Source organism: Mizuhopecten yessoensis, unplaced genomic scaffold (genome assembly GCF_002113885.1).
Source record: "Mizuhopecten yessoensis strain PY_sf001 unplaced genomic scaffold, ASM211388v2 scaffold2507, whole genome shotgun sequence".
Classification (NCBI taxonomy): Eukaryota; Metazoa; Mollusca; class Bivalvia; order Pectinida; family Pectinidae; genus Mizuhopecten; species Mizuhopecten yessoensis.
This window is the reverse complement of record NW_018404580.1, coordinates 123,822-146,209: the sequence shown is the minus strand read 5'-3', so window position 1 is coordinate 146,209 and position 22,388 is coordinate 123,822. Positions and strand designations below refer to the sequence as shown.

Below are 22,388 nucleotides of genomic sequence, written 5' to 3'. Positions count from 1 at the left end.
TTGCATGGACAAGTGTCCTGTTGTTTTACTATCTTTATTTATATTTAATTATGATTATTTGTAGATATGTATATAACTAGCATAATTATGAATACATGTTATGCATAATAAGTCAGGTCAACAAGTGGAAATGACTGTTACTAATATATGGTTTTAGGCAATCTGATGATAGCTTATGCCTCCTATCTGACTCATCATTTTAAATGTAACCTTCCTAACTTTCAAATCGTTATTGTGTTTTTGTAGCTTGCTCGTTTATCTCCTTTGTCGTGATCGGTATTGCCAAATCGTACGGCATCTTCTTCATAGAGTTCCTGCGGACCTTCAAATCGTCTGTGTCAGCAACTACACTCATCACGACACTACAAACCATCGCTTACTGCAGTGCATGTAAGTCTGCATACGACACTACTAANACTGCAAATCAAATCATGTAAGTCTGCACACGACACTGCAAAATATCGCTTACTGCACAGCATGTAAGTCTGAAAACGACACTACAAACTGCTAGCTTAATCTCTGGTGAGGTTAGTGCATATGTAGTTACCTCCCCTTGTTCACAAGGTGTCATGAACCTGAATAATTTGGTAATATTCCTGGTCCCTGTTTATAACGTACCCTGTTAGTGTATCCTGATGTGGATGACTTGTTACTCTTACGTTGTTCTCCCTGTCCAACGTCTTTGCCTGTTTCCAGGTCTGTTACCATTAATTCTCTTTATGAACCGTTATGGCACTCCTTCAGATGTCCATTAAATCTTGTTCTAAACTTTCTTCCTATTTCCCCTTTGAACAAAGAATTGCAATTCTCACAGCTAATCCTGAACACACAATAACATGTGTCACTGATGGAAAAATTCTTTTGAATGCACAATAATGTTCCTGATGGTCTGGAGTACTAGTGGTCTCATGCTGGTCGACATCCTGTGCTTTCTGAATATCCTTTGAATGGGCCCTGATATTTCTTTCACGTACGTTATCATTAAGTTTTCACTGGTCTATTCCTCTGTTATTTCTTTATATTCAGCTGCGCATTTTTTTTGTTCTTGATAATAATGTCTTGATACTCCATTTTGGATATCCATATTTCTTGAACCGTGATATTTCCTGACGAGATACGCTGCCCCTACAAGATCTTATCCTCTAGGGGACTTGCCTGCTCAGCCAGCTTCACTACGACACATTGATTACGATTGCGATGAACAGGGGGAAACAACTCCCAATATACTTCTTTTTTCAATAGTCTGCATGCCATCTTTTGTGTATTGTTGTAATTGAACTAACCAAGATGACAGCATGGCAGAAAAACTATCTGGATGAGAACTTGGTTTAGACATAGCAGTGATCAAATGAATAGCAGATAATTTCGAAGATGGATGGACTCTATGATCTACTGATGCCGTTGCAGGCACTACCTCATTTCTGATCGGCCTTACGCACAAAGGTAGATCCTACTACTTAAATACGAGAGCATCATAGAGGGAGAGAGTGATGTGTGATTTAGTTGTTGAGGTGGCATGCCAATGCCAATCTTTCCGAAGAGTAAGTGGCGTGAATCCTTTATATAGTACAAAGGTCAGGGAAATCGTATGATACCTCATAGTCCCCATTTACCTTGAAACACAGTATAATCATTTAATGATCATAAAACTAGACGTTGTCTTTTGTCATTAATAATTATGAATATGGCAAACAGTTGGGAGGAAACTTAACTAAGGTATCTTGTGCACGTTGTAGTGCACACGCAGTGAAAAGGAAGTGCACTAGACAAACAATTCAAGTGCACTCCAGTTCACTTCAGTGTTAACTCCAGTGCATATCGATGTGAACTCCAGTTCACTTTAATGTTAACTACAGTGCATATCGATGTGAACTCCAGTTCACTTTAGTGTTAACTTCAAAGCCCAAGCTAGTGAACTGGAGTTTAACTTTTCTTGTTAACACAAGTGAACAAGGCTACCAAGTTAAGTTTGCTCCCAACTGTTAACAATGATTACACCATTTCGTTTTGTTGAGTAGTATCTTTTGTTTCCACAGCCGTGCCGATCCTTTCTCTGTGATTTTGTTGGGTAATATCTTGTTTATGTTTGTTTCCACAGCCGTGCCCATCCTTTCTCTGTGATTTTGTTGGGTAATATCTTGTTTATGTTTGTTTCCACAGCCGTGCCCATCCTTTCTCTGTGATTTTGTTGGGTAATATCTTGTTTATGTTTGTTTCCACAGCCGTGCCGATCCTTTCTCTGTGATTTTGTTGGGTAATATCTTGTTTATGTTTGTTTCCACAGCCGTGCCGATCCTTTCTCTGTGATTTTGTTGGGTAATATCTTGTTTATGTTTGTTTCCACAGCCGTGCCGATCCTTTCTCTGTGATTTTGTTGGGTAATATCTTGTTTATGTTTGTTTCCACAGCCGTGCCGATCCTTTCTCTGTGATTTTGTTGGGTAATATCTTGTTTATGTTTGTTTCCACAGCCGTGCCGATCCTTTCTCTGTGATTTTGTTGGGTAATATCTTGTATATGTTTGTTTCCACAGCCGTGCCGATCCTTTCTCTGTGATTTTGTTGGGTAATATCTTGTTTATGTTTGTTTCCACAGCCGTGCCGATCCTTTCTCTGTGATTTTGTTGGGTAATATCTTGTATATGTTTGTTTCCACAGCCGTGCCGATCCTTTCTCTGTGATTTTGTTGGGTAATATCTTGTTTATGTTTGTTTCCACAGCCGTGCCGATCCTTTCTCTGTGATTTTGTTGGGTAATATCTTGTATATGTTTGTTTCCACAGCCGTGCCGATCCTTTCTCTGTGATTTTGTTGGGTAATATCTTGTATATGTTTGTTTCCACAGCCGTGCCGATCCTTTCTCTGTGATTTTGTTGGGTAATATCTTGTTTATGTTTGTTTCCACAGCCGTGCCGATCCTTTCTCTGTGATTTTGTTGAGTAGTATCTTTTGTTTCCACAGCCGTGCCGATCCTTTCCATTTACATCAAGCGATACAACACTCGCAACCTTGCAATATTGGGGACGTTTGGATGTGCGTTGAGTTACGGCTTGAGCAGCCTAGCGGACAGCATCAGCTTTCTCTACTTCTCACAAAGCCTACTATTTGGTACGTACTAGCTGCCTTGAATTTACCCAATTACGGTCAGTCTAACAGGCAGTGTTGCCTTTCATTACTTCTCACTAAGCCTAAACTGAAAGCAATTAAATAGTATATGTCTACTGTTAAGAAAGAGTTTAAGATAATCGAAAAGATCGAAAAAATCAAGAGTAAATCAAATAAAATGTTTCTTATATCATAATCCATCTTTAAGAACTTTGTTAGTGTTTCCTGTTGAACTGAATGCCATGATATAGTATATGTTTACTGTTAAGAAAGACCAAAAGACTGTCGAAATTTTTTATGATTTTGGAAAATAACGAATAGATTAAGCTTAAATTCCATAAAATACTGATAATTAAATTTAGCCATCGTGTTGACGTCATGACAGCCATTACAGGTTTTTATATATCAGCGTTATAATATGCAATATATGATTTAATGTATAAATTCTATTCTCGGTTTTAATTTGACGTCGAAATACCAGTAACGAAATTTTTGACACCCTGTCTGACAAATCGGAACACTATCGAGTAACTGCACACATTTTTATAGGAATGAGGGACGATGTTAACTATTGTGTTGGTTGTATGATAATCGGTTTAATTAATTTCTCTTTCAAGGCGCCATGAGTGCATGCGTCCTTGGTCCAAATCTCGTAATTCTGGGGCAATATTTCAAGAAAAGAAGGGGCTTTGCGATGGGGATTGCTCTGAGTGGGAATGCTTTGGGTGGATTCCTACTGCCCTACCTGTTTCGGTACTTATTTGATGAGTACGGTCTTAGAGGGGCGTTACTTCTGACGGCCGGACTGTCTCTTCACTGCGTGGCAGCAGCCTGTCTACTCAGACCAATTGACTTCTACAGCAAAAGGAAGACTTGCAATCCAAAGAAAGATTTAGCAAGTGAAAATGGCTGTCCGGAACAGAAGGAAAAGCTTCTCGGTGACAAAAAGTTTCACACATTTGAAATGGATGACAGAGCGAACAAATCAACGTCACACCCGGTCTTGCCAACGGGAGATACTACTACAGCCAAAGCCCAGTACCGTATCCGGAGTATCTCCTATAGTCCTGGTCACGTGCAGGCTGCTTCAAAACCTGCAGGGTCAACTTCCGTCCTCTCACTTTCAAGTTTTACGCGGTATTTTAGCACCGGTGATATTGTTGCACTTTCCCTGCAAGATATCGACGTGATGCGAATGAATTCTGAACATGAAGAACCAAAAGACGAAAATAAGAAACCAGTTCAATGTTTTTCGAAAATATGCCAATATTTAACCGATCGCCAGATTTTCAACTGTAACATTTTTCGGAATAAGTATTTCTTAGCTTTCCTTCCTGCCTATTCCTTAGGTAGCTTGGCACCTGCATTCACTCATATATTCGTGCCAGCCTACGCACGCGACATCGGGATCAGTGATCAGAACGTGGCCACCATAGCTTCGATCATCAGCCTGTCCGACTTCTGCGGTAGGATTGTTGTTGGGTTTCTGGCCGACCTCCCGAGGATACGAAAGCCCTATTTGGTTGTGGCTTCACAAACTATCATAGGAATTATGATGACACTTTCTTCGTTCTTCAACAACTTTTACCTTCTGGTCGCGTTTGCAATTATATACGGCTTGGTTGGAGGTACTCTGTTTACCCTCTTCTCACCGATCTTGATAGAGATGATTGGTATAAAAGACTTCCCCAACGGAATGCTTGTCATTCTAGTTATGCAAGGCATTTGGATTGGCGGCAACGCATCATTCCTGGGTAAGTCTGGGTTATAGTTTAGCAGTGGTGATTGATAGAACCCTTCTCCACTTTGAGGATAAGAGAGTAAAGCATCCCCGTACCACTGCCAAAAATATAATAACGCATTGGAAAATGATTTTTTTTTTACGGTTAGACTTTAGCTTTGATAAATCATTTCTGGAAAGAAAACCATACCTTGCGGGGCTATTAAAGACAAATATTAATAATTGAATAAACAACGTTCTGAGTGTGAAATTTAAGCATGGCTAGAGTGGGGTTCAAACTCCGGACTTCAAATTGTTATACGCCCGAAATAACCGACTGAGCTTCCTAGTTAACGGATGTGTTCAGGCCAAACATTGCATCACATTATCTTAACCGTATTAATGGGAGGTAACTATCTATACTAAAAAACACAATGTAGTGGAACAGGTCTCCTTAACCAGAATCCATGACGTCAGATAATTTCATGTCGAAACCAACTTACCAACGGGCAGACATTCAAGAATATTACCCCGAGGGTTGGGACAACTTAATATGTTGTTTTTCTCAACACAATCGTGTACGTTTGGCATTCGTCAGAATCTGATTTCGAACAATTCTTAAGAAATATACTGGTATGTACATATGCCCACATATAACTGCTTCAGTCTCAGTTTCATACACAAGGGACTTAGAGACAAAACATTTCATGGCTAAAACAGAAAGGGTGGAGAATAAAACATTATTCAAACCAAGATCAAAAGACTGACATATCATATAAGAGTAATAACAGTATCGCTTCATCCCGTATTACTGAATAATTCCCGAAGCAATATATGTAACTTTGTTTCTGTATGGAATGTCGGCGATCAATATGAAGGTTTTGCTTATGTAGGTGATCACATTTCTTCTTTCCAGGCTATTTACGGGATCTGACCGGTTCATACGTCGTCACGCTACAGTTCATGGGAGCTTCCTCATTTACGGCAGCGCTCTTCTTCTTCACGATAGAGATCGTCCGGATATTGACTACGACTAGGAGTAAGATGGATGCTGTTTGAAGACATATATCGCATTAAGCATTAACTCATTCACCCCTGAAGACATAGTTGAACTCTTCCAATTCAAAGGTTGGAATAGTTCATTATGAAAGGAGATTTCCAGCACGCCTTTTGGCGCAGCCATCTTGTGAACTGAACTGTGTCATTAGTGTACCGTTTAAATGCTTTAGGTCTGTTTTTATTAAAAGAGGTTGGATTAACGAATGGTTACGAACGATAGTGACTTTATGTGAATAATGAAGTATCATTGTTGTTAATGTTACATGTGTTTAAATAAAAGTGTAGATACTTGTATATTTCGGTGAAACTGGTACTACGTTGCAATCAACGAGTCTTGACCCTTTTTTCTTATGGGAATCCGTCTCATCAGGCGTTGCCCTATTGGTGTGGTGGAATGTAGACATCTATTGTTGAAAATATCATTTGAAGTTGTGATTTTATGAGGTAAGGTTGATTTTAGGCTAGTTTAAGTTACAACGTTACATTTTTCCCATACCTCAGATTTTAAGAATTTATATAAGGAATATGAAACAGCAAATCTTACAACAGGTTACTGAGAGGAACGGGAACTTCTTGGCGTTGATTTACATTTTTACGGGACATTTCTTGATATATTAACGTCACGTGCATTAGGTGTTTACCGTTTGAACATAACAACATCAAGGACATCTGACAACATTTCACTGCCACATGTTTGTTTACACAGATCAGATTCATTTGTTTTTGAGGATTTATTTTGCTTTGAAATCCCTTTAATAAACTTAATTTGTTTTAGTTTTTTCAACTTATATTAATCGATCTTGTTTGCCCGGATGTTGGCGCGTGGGGGTCTTAGTGTCGGGGAAGCCGGAGTACCTGGAGAAAACCCATGTGATCGGGCAGGTGACCCCAAACCTTTTCACGTCTGATCGGGGAATCGAACTCCGCTCGCCTTGGTGAAAGGCAATTGGATAAAGTTAACCAAGTTAACCAGGTCCTGAACTGTAGAATTTATGACGGGATTTGAAAGCTACTGTAAATATTTGTATTGTAGCATTCAAGTCAGGAAGAAACGGTTACCGTTAAGGTGTGTAAAATTACCATAGGCTTCATATCTTTATTAAGCTACTTTGAAATACCGTATATTTTTATTGTAGCTTGTCAAATAGCAGGTAGAGTTTTTCAGAAAGCTATGCTCTCTATGGTAAAATGGCATAGGAAAGAAAACAAAACAAAACCAAAATGAAAAGCTTCTAAATACATCTTAGACGGTATCTTTTCATTCTAAACTCGGTTACATCTTTCTGTTGGGATCGATCTAATTAAAGTATCTTCTGTCTGTGTACTTGCTTGTTTTATAAGTAAAAAAGTAGTGTATCCTTCAGTGTGTGATTTGATGGTGATGATTCCAACATGAACACTTTTCCTGCTTTCTTTGGTGTTTTTTTAGGGTCCTTCTAACTGTTTTATTATTTCTAAATCTTTTTTCTTGTTTGAAACATAAAATACAGAAAATATTTTGTACCTAAATAGTTCATTGGCGGTTCGTTTGTTGGGGTCTATCTCAACCGATTGATGGTGTCGTTTATATGTCAAAATCGGAAGTCACACGAAAAGTGGATGTTTTGAGATCTCGTATAATAAAAGTTTACAGTATTTGATAAGTTATATAGTTTTCACTCCACTATTTTGCTTACTGTGTTATGATAATACTCACTGGCTTCAAAAATTCTTACCAGTCACCAAATGGTCAGCTATATATCGTCAGGGTTGTTGTTCTGGTGACAGCGATTTGTTTAGTTTTACAGGTACGTTGTAGATAGTATGAAATCCTTTATGTTCATTTCTAACTCGCTTGACTACATGGCATATCCCACATTATGGACGCTTTGCATCATTACATCCAAATGAAGTGTTGATCAGCTTACAAATACAGCAATATTACCTATATCAATATGCAGCAGCCATTCAGAACATACCAATTCTCAATAGCAACGTTCACGCTTTTTTTTACATATTCTTCGGTGAAGTCTTTATCGCGAAAATGTTGTTGTATTGGGTTTAACGTCCAATTAACAGCTTCCATGTGCCTCCATGTGTTTGTATGCGTGCATGTGTGTATGTGTGCAGGAGGCAGAGTATGTTGGTGTATTTGTCTCCTTGCGATAGCGCGGATCTGATGCCGCCAACATTATAGCGCTGCCTCACTGAAATACCATGCCGAAGGCATCAAGCACAGCATTCCGCCCGGTCACATTGTACTGACAACGGGTGAAACAGTTGTTGTCATTATTCTAAATGCTTAACGTTATACTGGAAATACAAACTACCATTTTTAAAGACTTTGATATGTCTCGGCATTGGGACAGGATCCATTACAAACTCCACTTTGGCGAAAGCTCATAACTAAGGCCAAAGGTGAGGTATTGCCAAGCAAGGCGCTAGGAAACGAAATGAGAGAAATACAAAGATACAAAAATATTGCAATGGGTACAGCACATTTATTTGGGTCACTTTTATGTCCACAGCAGAGGGCACAAACGCAAATCCGCATTCAGCATGGGCTTCCCACATTAGTTTTACGATCATGCAGTGGGTAACAGCAGGTGTATTCTTTTCTCAATACCCTACCAGCAGGATTGCTATGCGAGAATGTTGCATCGACTATACATAAATTTGACGTAATTAATTGACATTTATGTTAACGTCACAATAACAACTACATGTATGTGTTTACAGAGACCAGAGAGGCAAAGGAATGTTATCATTTATTTATTTGTTTATATAAAACAAGTCGACATCATAATAACAGTTATGTATTTTTTTTCCCAACTTCTCTGCGGTATGAAACTTTTGTCCAGTGTTTAAATCATAGTGAACTTCCTTTGGTGCGCAGATTGTTAGAGATCAAAAATGTATTCACTTCATAAACAAACACGAGATTTCGTCAGCAAGCATTCCCCGTCTTCTCGGGTTCTACACATTCCTGTTACGGCCTGTGAAAGAACATACATATTAACACAAATGTAAATAAAACATAAAACATAAACAGAATTTTCCTCGGAAAGAGTATTAAAATGTTAGATTCATGTTTATTTATTTTAAGCTATTTTACCCATCAGCATTTTTTTTTTTCATTTATCAATTAAAACAATTCCGTTGTTCTATACCCAATTTTCATTCACTTTTTTTCGAAATCATTTCGAAAAGAACTAGTGGTAAGGAAATATAGAAATATCACGTTTTCCGTAAAAATAAGCGTCTGATGTTGTGCATTTACTTCATATATCTAATTCAATATTAAAGACTCATTTTTACTAGTACTTGATTATCGTTCTTTACTCACATTTGCGTCTCCATATGAAAAATCCGATTCCAATGGCTAACACGACAAAACCAACAACGGGTCCAATGATTACACTGAAATATAACGACACAAGTATAACAAACCTGCAAACTAACGTAATTGTTTAGAGTAACTTTGCCCTCTAACAGTACATCGCCAAAGTAGATCTTTTTATGGCAACGTTACCCGTAAAAACGTATTCAAATCCAATTCTTGTGCCTGGACGCTTTCTAGGTAAGTTTTTAGGTTGACACGTCCTTCACGTTAGTGTTAATCTTAACAACTCTACCTTCTTTAAAACTTGATTTATTTTACCACAATTATGAAACAATCGAACCCCGGTCGCCTTGGTGAAAAGACAAGTGCGCTATCCACTGCACCACCCGACCACCTTTAACTCTTACCTCCGAACGTCCGGGGACGAACTACTGAAACATGTATGCATGGATGTACCAGTTATATTTTCACCCTTACTTTTACACAGGGATGTGTCACATGCTATAAAATTGAAGACATATTTATATATAAGTTGGCATCACAGTACGTATGAAGTTACTGTGACGCCAACATACAGATATCTTTAGTTTTATAGCATCTGAGTATATGTCCTCCCTGTGAACTGAACCAAGAACCTGAGCCGGTTCTCTATCAAAGTGATGTCATTTTCAACCTGTAACTAATGCATGAACCTGCACTAGTTCTCTATTAAACTAATGTATGAACCTTAACTAGTTATCTATCAAAGAGTCACATAAATGTGGACAGGGCGTTTCTAAGTTGAATTAACTTGTGTCTAATCCTTTTTGTTGAATGACAAATAAGATATGTTTAAATGATGTATGAACCTTAAACACTAGTTCTCTATAAAAGTAAAAATAAGTTTTACCCGTAACTAATGCATGAGCCTTCGCCTGAACAAATGTAGCCATTTTCACAGCAGTATATTGTCCCTTTACAGCAGTGGTATCCGGCCAGCAGACAGTCAGAATCGGATGTGCACTCAAACTGGCCTAGGAAAGAAATTATACAAATAAAATCGATACTGATACACCAATAACAGGAAATATCGTGGATTTTTGCACGAGTATTATTATGTCACATCAATATAACAAAAACAACAAAGTCAACAAGTCTCCCCGGATGAAAACCGTCCATCCTCAACTGGTGGTTTTAGCCGGTTCCGGAAGGTCCTTCTGTTTGTGAATCGGCACTGGTGATCTATTCAGCACCGGTCAATGGAGGGCTTTTAGTGATGAAAATAACACTCACAGGTGATGACTACACCCTTAAGAAAAGGAAATACGCCGCATCATACAGCTGTTTCGTCCTTCCTCATTGGTGATACAAGGGGCAAAAAATAATTATTTTCTCACAATTCCCTGTGTGTAAGATAGAGCTGTCCAGGGTAAGAAAGGGGTGTAGGAAATTTCTTTCTCCCATCCTTCACAGGTTTGTCTCCCGATTCAGCCGGGACAAATCAGCTTGTCACCCCCTAGGGGGAGATAGCCTCGTGCCGTTAAGCACATGTTCAATTGTGACGTCATTAAAATGCGTCATCGGTAATTGTGGTGTCATCAAAAGTGAATGACGATATCCATACCCCACATTTGTTTTTGTTTACACTACCGTCGGTGGAGTTGGGACTGAATAGGATGGGAGAAAAACAATCATCTCCTACCTTGAGGGTGGGACAGAGAAATCTCCAACCCTCGGGGTGATGTTTTTGGTTGCCTAACCCTCGGCAGAGCCTCGGTTTAGAAAACAAAAAAACATCACCCCCTCGGGTTGGAGATTTCTCTATCACACCCTCAAGGTAGGGGAAGATTCTATTAATCTTACACCCTTTTTCACGTGACGTGACGTCACAATGGCTCAACAATGACATGACGTCACGAATTTGGAACTCTCCGATGCCGCAATGCGGAAAAGGCGATGTGATGAAATTAAAACCTTCTACAATATATTTACCGTACACGTTAGAAAGATGTGATTAATTTTCCTGTGCAAACATTGCAAATATGGGATATGCTTAATCTGGCTGGCTGATTCGTTTTCCTCTAAAATGGATATTTTCAAAATGGTGGCCAATCCAAACGCATTTTCATGGTTTCTTGGGTTATTCTGATGGTTGGAATGAGAGAAAAATACTCTTTCATGCCCAAGGGTGTAGGAAAGGGATTTTCAAATTTGACAAAACCCTCGGCAGAGCTTCGGGTTTTACCAAACTTTAAAACCCCTTGGGTGTAATGTCCCTATCCTACACCCCTTGGCATGAAAGAGTCTTATAGTCTTTACTATTGCTGACACAGAGCGACATGTGCCCATTAAGTAATTCATTAAATTATTGAGAGGAGTACTGGTTGATTTCAAATTAAATAATCTGAAAAGTGACCAGTGGCCAGTAAAGTAAACACAGGTGACAGCACATTTAAAAAATGTTCATATATACAGCATGCCTAATACAAATTACACTGCATCATACAGCATATACTGTATATCTACTGCAATAAGCTTGCACATAAGATGCAGCAATGGATAAACACCCAGTAACAACTTAGAGGTTCCATCTTAGCGGTTAAAACATTTGACTAAAAGGTGTTTCATAATAGTACTTTATAATTGTCCTAACTACTTGTTTCAATGTGCAATGTGTCATATTGTACTGCAGTACACAACATGTTAGAAATCAGAAAGGTAAACGAAAAGATTAATAAAAAATACATCGACAGAAATACATGTACTATTGCTTCACAGCAAGCCTAATACATGCATTTTATAAGATAAATTAGCTTTAACATAATTAATCCATGTCAATTATTAATATTAGTTCAATGGGTTTTTTAATGCAAACTTGTTCAAGGGGTTCATTGGATATGAGTCTTTCCAGCTTTCCCACTGCACTGTGTTTTTCTTCTTCTATATACAGTAACCTTCACTAAACGTCCTTTTGGATAAAACTCTAGCACAGTCGGGCAGACAGGTAGCTCAATCTGAAGTCCGGGGTTAGAGTCCCGGTCTAGCCCACTGAATAGTCACACTCAAAATCTTTTGATGATTATGTTTTGTTTATTTCATCTTTATGATTCCCTTAAAAGGCCCGTACGGTATGGTTTCCTTTTCAGAAATGATTTATCAAAGCTATTCCGTCTTTGCGTATTGCAGAGTTATCTTCTCTTGGGAGCAGGTATTGATTGTTACGTCANGAGAAAATTACGTCGTTTTCTCAAAAATTGATGACGTTACTCTCACAAACAAATGACGTAACAATCAATACCTGCTCCCAAGAGAAGATAACTCTGCAATACGCAAAGACGGAATAGTCGTGCAAGAAAATAAAACGTTTCAAGCACTTATCTAAAGTTCTGGCAGAGGTACGGTGGTCCTTAAAGCAGTTTTCATATTACATGTGTTTTTCGTCACATTGGTCATCATCCTAACTTATTTTAACCGATTCACTAGCATTGTATTGATCAGATTGAACTGATGACATCCCCTGACTCAGCAGTAGGGTTGTTTGTATACATACAGTATCAGTTTCAGATACAAGATTAAGGGCAGATCTTTGAGTAAACTAAACATTGTGAGGACGAAGATTAGATCACTGGGGCCTTCATAACCTGCACGAGAAACAAGCTGTGTCCTGTACGAATTATTTTGGTTCTGTTCAAACACCTCTTTCAAGCAACACACCATGGTTCTATTAAATCATATGCCTTTGTTAAGTCTAAAATTATATTTTTGTACTTCGATCTTCTTGTAGGAGTTGACAATTTGATAAAATACAATTTCATATGAGTGATTCCGACAGTCAGATAAATATTAGATATTTGTGTTCAATACTGTGAGCGTGTTTCTCTGTAATTGTTGAAACCCCTGGTAAAACAGAAATCGGTCTGTAAGGTATTCCAACAGTAGTGCAACCACTTTTGTGAAGCGGAGGAAACTCTTGTACACTTCCACTACTCTTTCATCACTGTAGACCATAACGGACTCATCCAGATTAATGCATGGTAGAGTCTACTAAAGTTACATAGGGGTGAAAGTGTTAAGTGCGTGATAGACGTTATCCTCGAAATTCTAGTGGTTACGCTGATTGACATTCTTTGCACCCCTGGATTATATCTTGACGAAATCGAAGGATCTGTACGCACCCCCATAATATTGTAGATGATACAAAATGTCTAGATTAATAGTTTGATGTACAACAAAAGAATCGCGCGCACCGAAACGGTAAAAATGACTGACTTTGAAGTCAGATGGAGCGCCTTTGTAAACTTCAAACATCAACTTTCAACATACTAACATCAGTACAATAATGCAATAGTTAGAATGCGCGATGAGAAGCGATGACCAAGATGAAATGGATGAGATTGTTATAAGAATGAGATTGATGAACACTCCCCCCCCCTCCCCCTCCCCATAAAAACACAAAGAAATAAAAAGAAATCGAAGTGTTTACAAAATCGAAATTTGAATTATCAAAATCCACAAATATAGGGCAAAATATGAACAAAGAAAATTTTTTACATGTGGAGACCCCTTAAAAGGTATGAAAAGTAAGAGTCTGTACTGCTTTATCGGTGATATTTCAATTTTGCTGTATTCGTTTTTGTGTGATTCCGAATGACATGATGAACAAAGATGGATTGACTATTACCACACTCATTTAGAAAATATAACACGGTAAATATTTATTTAGTTGTGATTTTAAAAGTACATGAAACAATCAAATATATCAATATTTCGACGAAAAAATGAGAATGAGATGATAATAATATAAGTTAATGAGAATGCGATGACAACACAACGGTGACGATGACTATAATGCGATGAACATGAGATTACAAAATTCTATAACCCATGTATCAACGGTATTAAGATGTTATCTTATTGATAGCATCATCAAACATGTGTATCCAAATATGGAACGAGACGAAGTCACGTGATACAGATTTAGGTCTGAAGCCTAATTTTACCGACTGAGGTGGTTGTGAGTGTGAGTGGTTGACCGTAATATACAGTGGCAGCATTGCCCTTTTTGGGAGAAACGGTATTTCCTTTTCCCGAGCTTAAGGTATATTCATATCTTTGACATTTATGTCCTGTATGCTGTGTATTCTGGGTATGATGTCATGTAGCTTGGTACTATTTTTTCACAGATAGTCCGTATGGCCAAAAGCAATAGAAGAATTTCCATAATTTTATGTCCGTAGTTGACAATGCAGAATAGGAGGGATTTTTTGTGTTTGTTTATGAATGATAGTTAAATTCTGCAGTGTTGGTTTTGGAGTTATTCCGAATTACATGATGTACTAAGGTAGAATTGGCGAAGTTACTATTACCGCACACACTTAGAAAAAAAAAATACCCGCTAAATATTAATTTAATTGTGGTTTTAAAAGTACATGTAACAATAAAACACATCAATATTACAAAACAAAACCAATGCATTTATTCGGGGAAAAGAGCAAGCAGAATTGCGGCTCGCTCTGCGAGACCTTCACTAAAACACGTCTAATAAATTCTGTATTTTAAATACACCTGATTTACCCGGACGAGAAGGCACTAACTAACATATAATAATTTCATAATAAAATAAAATACGCAAATTAGATCCTCGAGACTCGGAAATCACACCTTCACTAAAGCGCGCGTCTAACAAATTCTGTATTTTAAATACACCTGATTTTACCCGAACGAAAAGGCATTAACTAACATGTAATGATTATATTTCTAACATAGAAACATAAAAATGATAAAATACAAAACGCAAACTAGTTCTTGGACACTTTGGAATCGCTTACTGCAGATCCCACTGTCATAGTTAATAATACTTTAATCAAGATGTGTCATCAAAGTCTCATATAACAGAAAATGCTGTTTTTTAATAAGAAAACAAAAATAGAATTCCATTTTTTCAACAAATATGTCCACCTCCTCTAACATAAATTCACTAAGGCTATTTAAAAAAAAACTATCAACAGAAAACCATGAAAAGGTTCATTTTTTTCTGGATAATACTGATTAAATATAAAAAGAAACATAAGAATAAACTTACCCAACGCAGCAGGCAAAATAGACGCTAGAAAGGATATTAATATCAATCTGTTCATGTTTATTGTTGTTAGAGGTAGGTCTATCCGGGTTAGAAATATATATATATATATATAGGGAGGTGTTGTCTTACCCCACGAACGATAAGAGGGTGGAGCACGTGATCACAGTTACAGACGTGCCCGGATGTGTTTTGTTATCGTCGGTACATAACACGTATTTATGTCTACGTAACTAAAATTTCGCAAATATACGTATGACTTTGCTATCACATGGAAAATTTTGATAAAAGTGCTGAAATATTTATTCACTTTATATTGTGCGTTCGGTTTAACACATGTAGTATCGTATAATGCCTACGCAACTAAAATTTCGCAATCAAATGTATGACGTCGCTATCAAACGGAAAATTTTGATAAAAGTGCTAACATTTCTATTCACTATATTTCGTGCGTTACTTCAATATTTCAACATATCAATATGAAATATTGAAATATTCCTTCTGAAGGAATATCCCGGGCAAAGTTGTAGATCCAGAGGTGGTTTTTTTGGGCTTCATGACCCCCCCCCCCCCCTGATAATTTTCTTTAAAAATAATGTATTTTCACCATTTTCCTCAATTTTCACCCACATGGAAACCCCCTGGAAATTTGAAAACACCCAAGGTAGGTCTCTGGATCCGCCACTGTGACATTTATATTATAAAATAATTATTGGACAATGCAAACGACCAATTGTATTATATTATATCTGAATGTTAGTTCTGTAAATAAAGAACTATACATCATTTACTGTACGTGTCTTAATTAATCACACAATGCACTGTGTTATCCAGTTAATATACCCATGCCATATGTCCCATGCAATATGACCTATCATCCCTGTGATTGGTTGTAATTTTCAATTGTTTCAATTGTGAGGTCACGTCTAGGACAAGTACGTGACGTCACAGACTTTCGCACTGGAGTCAAAATGGCGGCTTTTTACATTTCAAAGTTGCATGAAAATTGTCATAATACACGAATAAATGCCATAAATCTTGAATATGTGATAAACAGGATCTTACACTCGTTTTCATTTCATATGAAATTCATGAATCTCGTCACGATTTTTTCACTTTAGCTCGCCAAACTGAAAAATTCTTAGACTCGTTTCATAAATCTCATATGAAATGGAAACTCATGTAAGATTCTATATATAGACACTTGTATCTTAAATCCTCGTACGAAAATGCTCTAATCTCAAGTCTTCCTCTTATTACATAACGTATCATCGTGATTGCTTACTTAAGCTAGCCAGCGCTCGAGACAAAGGAGCATGTATGTACTGACAGCGGACACGCAACTTGTTACTTACCTGTAATATTGTTACCTGCATATTCTTGAGTACAGAACTACACTGACGTCATCTTGGAACTCTCCCGATCTGTTCACCGTCCTACGTCATGAAAGTGCAAACATTATACGTATTGGAACTGATAACATATTCGAGTTCTCTTAATTTATTACACTTGTCAAAAACTAACAGAACAATCTCGGTTATGCGGGTATGTGACATTCCTTGAAAACGTAACATGGAATGACATAATACACATCTTAATGGGTTCTTTTACTGAAAAAGAGCATACCTAGCTATAAAGTTCCCAGAAAACAATAGTTAATCAAAGGCTGAATGTAAACAATACATTTTAACATATTGAAGGCTGTGTTGTTAGATATACAGAAGATATGTTTGTCTGAAGACTTAAATTTATTGTCAGACAGAAACGAGTGAAAAGAACATCGTTTGTGTGTTGATTTACCTACAATTCTAAAATGTGGAAACTCGTTGAAAATTCGTGTTTTTCGGAAACAGAAAACAGTGAAATAAATATTATTTACTATTTATTATATACTTAAAACTTTGACAAGCCATCGAAAAATATGTTATTTAAAGAGAATACTGCAACATGTTCCGAGCACTTCTTTATTGTGTACCTAGGGAATGGAAGCTTGAAAGAAGCTTAGGGATGCTCCACATGGCCATGCAAGTTTTACATGTCCTTTTTGCAATTCACCATGGACCTGTATTTACTATTTAGATCTGTCACTCGCTTACGAATAAACTCTTTTTTAGATTCTCTGAAGGAATCTGGGCTATCGTGACCCCGACGTTGTATGTATGCTGCCGTACGTCAGCATGTCAGAGTCTGGGTGGATGTTGACTTCACTATCAGTTACGTCCCTGGTCACCTGTCTTCATTCCACCCTACTGTAGATATATTACGACCTGCTACATATATGTGTACACCAAGCATACGAAGCAGTGTCCCTATCGCAAATATATTATCTCGTTGATAATAACCATAGTTTTGCCTTATTTTTTTTATGAAGAAATAGCTTTATTTCCACCTATGTGACATGCGGCTTCTGGAGTTCCTAACATCCATCCCAGCATTATTCTGAATTAAATGTTCTGCAAAAATTGGAACGCCCTAATTTAGGTGTTTACACTAGAAAGTGAATGATTTTAATCGTTTGTTGTAATTCCTTTTGTGTCGCTTTTCAAAATGCAAAATTTCTGTAATAGCACTTTCGCGAAAAGGCGTTGGACAAAACAGTGTGACATTCGTGACCACAGCGTTAGCTTTGCTGTCAACAGAGCAGCTAATCTCCTTATCAAAAGCCACGAGAAGGTCACTGTACCCGAGAAGGTTACTGTACCCGAGAAGGTTACTGTCCCCGAGAAGGTTACTGTACCCGAGAAGGTTACTGTCCCCGAGAAGATTACTGTACCCGAGAAGGTTACTGTACTCGAGAAGGTTACTGTACCCGAGAAGGTTACTGTACCCGAGAAGGTTATTGTACCCGAGAAGGTTACTGTACCCGAGAAGGTTACTGTCCCCGAGCAGGTTACTGTACCCGAGAAGGTTACTGTACCCGAGAAAATTACTGTCCCCGAGAAGATTACTGTACCCGAGAAGGTTATTGTACCCGAGAAGGTTATTGTACCCGAGAAGGTTACTGTACCGGAGAAGGTTACTGTCCCCGAGAAGGTTACTGTACCCGAGAAGGTTACCGTACCCGAGAAGATTACTGTATCCGAGAAGATTACTGTACCCGGGAAGATTACTGTACCCGAGAAGGTTATTGTACCCGAGAAAATTACTGTACCCGAGAAGATTACTGTACCCGAGAAGGTTACTGTACTCGAGAAGGTTATTGTACCCGAGAAGGTTACTGTACCGGAGAAGGTTACTGGCCCCGAGAAGGTTACTGTACCCGAGAAGGTTACTGTGCCCGAGAAGGTTACTACCCGAAAAGGTTATTGTACCCGAGAAGGTTGTTGTACCCGAGAAGGTTACTGTCCCCGAGAATGTTACTACCCGAGAAGGTTATTGTGCCCGAGAAGGTTACTGTGCCCGAGAAGGTTACTGTCCCCGAGAAGGTTACTGTCCCCGAGAAGGTTATTGTACCCGAGAAGATTACTGTACCCGAGAAGGTTACTGTACTCGAGAAGGTTATTGTACCCGAGAAGGTTACTGTACCGGAGAAGGTTACTGTCCCCGAGAAGGTTACTGTCCCGGAGAAGGTTACTGTCCCCGAGAAGGTTACTGTCCCCGAGAAGGTTATTGTACCCGAGAAGGTTACTACCCGAGAAGGTTACTACCCGAGAAGGTTACTGTACCCGAGAATGTTACTACCCGAGAAGGTTATTGTGCCCGAGAAGGTTACTGTGCCCGAGAAGGTTACTACCCGAAAAGGTTATTGTACCCGAGAAGGTTGTTGTACCCGAGAAGGTTACTGTACCCGAGAATGTTACTACCCGAGAAGGTTACTGTACCCGAGAATGTTACTACCCGAGAAGGTTATTGTACCCGAGAAGGTTACTGTACCCGAGAAGGTTATTGTACCCGAGAAGGTTATTGTACCCGAGAAGATTACTGTACCCGAGAAGGTTACTGTACCCGAGAAGGTTACTGTACCCGAGAAGGTTACTGTACCCGAGAAGGTTACTACCCGAGAAGGTTACTGTCCCCGAGAAGGTTATTGTACCCGAGAAGGTTATTGTACCCGAAAATGTTACTGTACCCGAGAAGGTTACTGTACCCGAGAAGGTTACTACCCGAGAAGGTTACTATACCCGAGAAGGTTATTGTACCCGCGAAGGTTATTGTACTCGAGAAGGTTACTCTACCCGAGAAGGTTACTGTACCTGAGAAGGTTACTACCCGAGAAGTTTACTGTACCTGAGAAGGTTACTACCCGAGAAGTTTAGTGTACCCGAGAAGGTTACTGTACCTGAGAAGGTTACTACCCGAGAAGTTTACTGTCCCCGAGAAGGTTACTAACCGAGAAGTTTACTGTACCCGCGAAGGTTACTGTACCCGAGAAGAATGTTATTTTACCCGAGCAGGGTACGGTGCCCGAGAAGGGTACTGTCCCCGAGAAGGTTACTACCCGAAAAGGCTACTGTACCCGAGAAGGTTAGTGTACCCGAGAAGGATACTACCCGAGAAGGTTACTGTACCTGAGAAGGTTACTACCCGAGAAAGTTATTGTACCCGAAAAGGTTATTGTACCCGAGAAGATGATTGTACCCGAGAAGGTTACTACCCGAGAAGTTTACTGTACCCCAGAAGGTTATTGTACACGAGAAGGTTACTACCCGAGAAGTTTACTGTACCCCAGAAGGTTATTGTACACGAGAAGGTTACTACCCGAGAAAGTTATTGTACCCGAAAAGGTTATTGTACCCGAGAAGGATATTGTACCCGAGAAGGTTACTTTACCCGAGAATGTTACTACCCGAGAAGGTTATTGTACACGAGAAGGTTACTACCCGAGAAAGTTATTGTACCCGAAAAGGTTATTGTACCCGAGAAGGTTTCTGTTCCCGAGAAGGTTACTACCCGAGAAGGTCCCGAGAAGGTTATTGTACCCGAAAATGTTACTGTACCCGAGAAGGATACTGTACCCGAGAAGGTTATCCGAGAAGGTTATTGTACCCGAAAATGTTACCGTACCCGAGAAGGTTACTGTAACCGAGAAGGTTACTACCCGAGAAGGTTTCTGTACCCGAGAAGGTTACTGAACCCGAGAAGGTTATTGTACCCGCGAAGGTTATTGTACTCGAGAAGGTTACTCTACCCGAGAAGGTTACTGTACCTGAGAAGGTTACTACCCGAGAAGTTTAGTGTACCCGAGAAGGTTATTGTGCCCGAGAAGGTTATTGTACCCGCGAAGGTTATTGTACTCGAGAAGGTTACTGTACCCGAGCAGGTTACTGTACCCGAGAAGGATACTGTCCTCGAGAAAGTTACTGTAACCGAGAAGGTTACTACCCGAGAAGTTTACTGTACCCGCGAAGGTTACTGTACCCGAGAAGGATACTGTCCTCGAGAAAGTTACTGTAACCGAGAAGGTTACTACCCGAGAAGTTTACTGTACCTGAGAAGGTTACTACCCGAGAAGGTTACAATATCCGAGAAGGTTATTGTACCCGTGAAGATTACTGTGCCCGAGAAGTTTACTGTACCCCAGAAGGTTATTGTACACGAGAAGATTACTGTACCCGATAAGGTTACTGTACTCGAGAAGGTTATTGTACCCGAAAATGTTACTGTACCCGAGAAGGATACTGTCCTCGAGAAAGTTACTGTAACCGAGAAGGTTACTACCCGAGAAGGTTTCTGTACCCGAGAAGGTTACTAACCGAGAAGTTTACTGTACCCGCGAAGGTTACTGTACCCGAGAATGTTACTACCCGAGAAGGTTACTACAGGTTATTGTACCCGAGAAGGTTGTTGTACCCGAGAAGGTTACTGTTCCCGAGAAGGTTACTACCCGAGAAGGGTATTGTACCCGAGAAGTTTACTGTACCTGAGAAGGTTACTACCCGAGAAGTTTACTGTACCCCAGAAGGTTATTGTACACGAGAAGGTTACTACCCGAGAAGGCTACTGTACCCGAGAAGGTTATCCGAGAAGGTTATTGTACCCGTGAAGATTACTGTGCCCGAGAAGTTTACTGTACCCCAGAAGGTTATTGTACCCGAGAAGATGATTGTACCCGAGAAGGTTACTACAGGTTATTGTACCCGAGAAGGATATTGTACCCGAGAAGATTACTACCCGAGAAGGTTATTGTACACGAGAAGGTTACTACCCGAGAAGAATACTGTACCCGAGAAGGTTATTGTAGCCGAGAAGGTTACTGTACCCGGGAAGGTTATTGTACCCGAGAACGTTACTGTCCCCGAGAAGGTTATTGTCCCCCAGAAGGTTACTGTACCCGAGAAAGTTACTACCCGAGAAGGTTACTACCCGTGAAGGTTATTGTACCCGAGAAGATTACTACCCGAGAAGGTTACTATACCCGAGAAGGTTATTGTACACGAGAAGGTTACTACCCGAGAAGGTTATTGTACCCGCGAAGGTTATTGTACTCGAGAAGGTTACTCTACCCGAGAAGGTTACTGTACCTGAGAAGGTTACTACCCGAGAATGTTACTGTACCCGAGAAGGATACTACCCGAGAAGGTTACTGTACCTGAGAAGGTTACTACCCGAGAAGGTTACTATACCCGAGAAGGTTATTGTACGCGTGAAGATTACTGTACCCGAGAAGGATATTGTACCCGAGAAGGTTACGGTACCCGAGAAGGTTACTACCCGAAAAGGTTACTGTACCCGAGAAGATTACTACCCGAGAAGGTTACTATACCCGAGAAGGTTATTGTACACGAGAAGGTTACTTTCCCCGAGAATGTTACTACCCGAGAAGGTTACTGTACCTGAGAAGGTTACTACCCGAGAAGTTTAGTGTACCCGAGAAGGTTACTGTACCTGAGAAGGTTACTACCCGAGAACGTTACTGTACCCGAGAAGGTTATCCGAGAAGGTTATTGTACCCGCGAAGGTTATTGTACTCGAGAAGGTTACTGTAACCGAGAAGGTTACTACCCGAGAAGGTTACTACAGGTTATTGTACCCGAGAAGGTTTCTGTACCCGAGAAGGTTACTGCCCGAGAAGGTTACTGTACCCCAGAAGGTTATTGTACACGAGAAGGTTACTACCCGAGAAAGTTATTGTACCCGAGAAGGTTGTTGTACCCGAGAAGGTTACTGAACCCGAGAAGGTTATTGTA

General features: G+C 39.5%; 2 protein-coding genes across 2 annotated transcripts in view; one reads left to right on the top strand and one right to left on the bottom strand.

The window, feature by feature from the left end:
• The window catches only part of LOC110446089 (monocarboxylate transporter 5-like), a 26,217-nt gene extending 20,008 nt beyond the window's left edge, over positions 1–6,209 (top strand). Inside the window, exons 3-6 of the mRNA XM_021491053.1 lie at positions 247–390; positions 2,959–3,105; positions 3,720–4,856; positions 5,739–6,209. Of these exons, the coding sequence (XP_021346728.1) occupies positions 247–390; positions 2,959–3,105; positions 3,720–4,856; positions 5,739–5,881 (1,571 nt within the window). The 3' untranslated portion in view covers positions 5,882–6,209. The remainder of the gene's footprint in view (positions 1–246; positions 391–2,958; positions 3,106–3,719; positions 4,857–5,738) is intronic.
• A 2,408-nt stretch (positions 6,210–8,617) lies between these two features.
• Positions 8,618–15,364, bottom strand: LOC110446080. The gene is made up of 4 exons (XM_021491040.1): positions 15,265–15,364; positions 10,093–10,216; positions 9,207–9,280; positions 8,618–8,856 (listed from the first exon to the last, which is right to left on the bottom strand). The coding sequence occupies exons 1-4, from the start codon at positions 15,317–15,319 to the stop codon at positions 8,837–8,839; spliced, it is 273 nt and encodes a 90-aa protein (XP_021346715.1). The 5' UTR covers positions 15,320–15,364; the 3' UTR covers positions 8,618–8,836.
• Positions 15,365–22,388: the final 7,024 nt, after the last annotated feature.

Excerpts from the sequence above, each read along its gene's own strand:
- LOC110446080 (XM_021491040.1), bottom strand. The coding sequence starts at position 15,319 with ATGAACAGATTGATATTAATATCCTTTCTAGCGTCTATTTTGCCTGCT. Across the intron at positions 10,217-15,264 it reads TATTTTGCCTGCTGCGTTGG|GCCAGTTTGAGTGCACATCC; the intron begins GTAAGTTTATTC and ends TTTCTTTCCTAG. Across the intron at positions 8,857-9,206 it reads TTTCATATGGAGACGCAAAT|GCCGTAACAGGAATGTGTAG; the intron begins GTGAGTAAAGAA and ends GTTCTTTCACAG.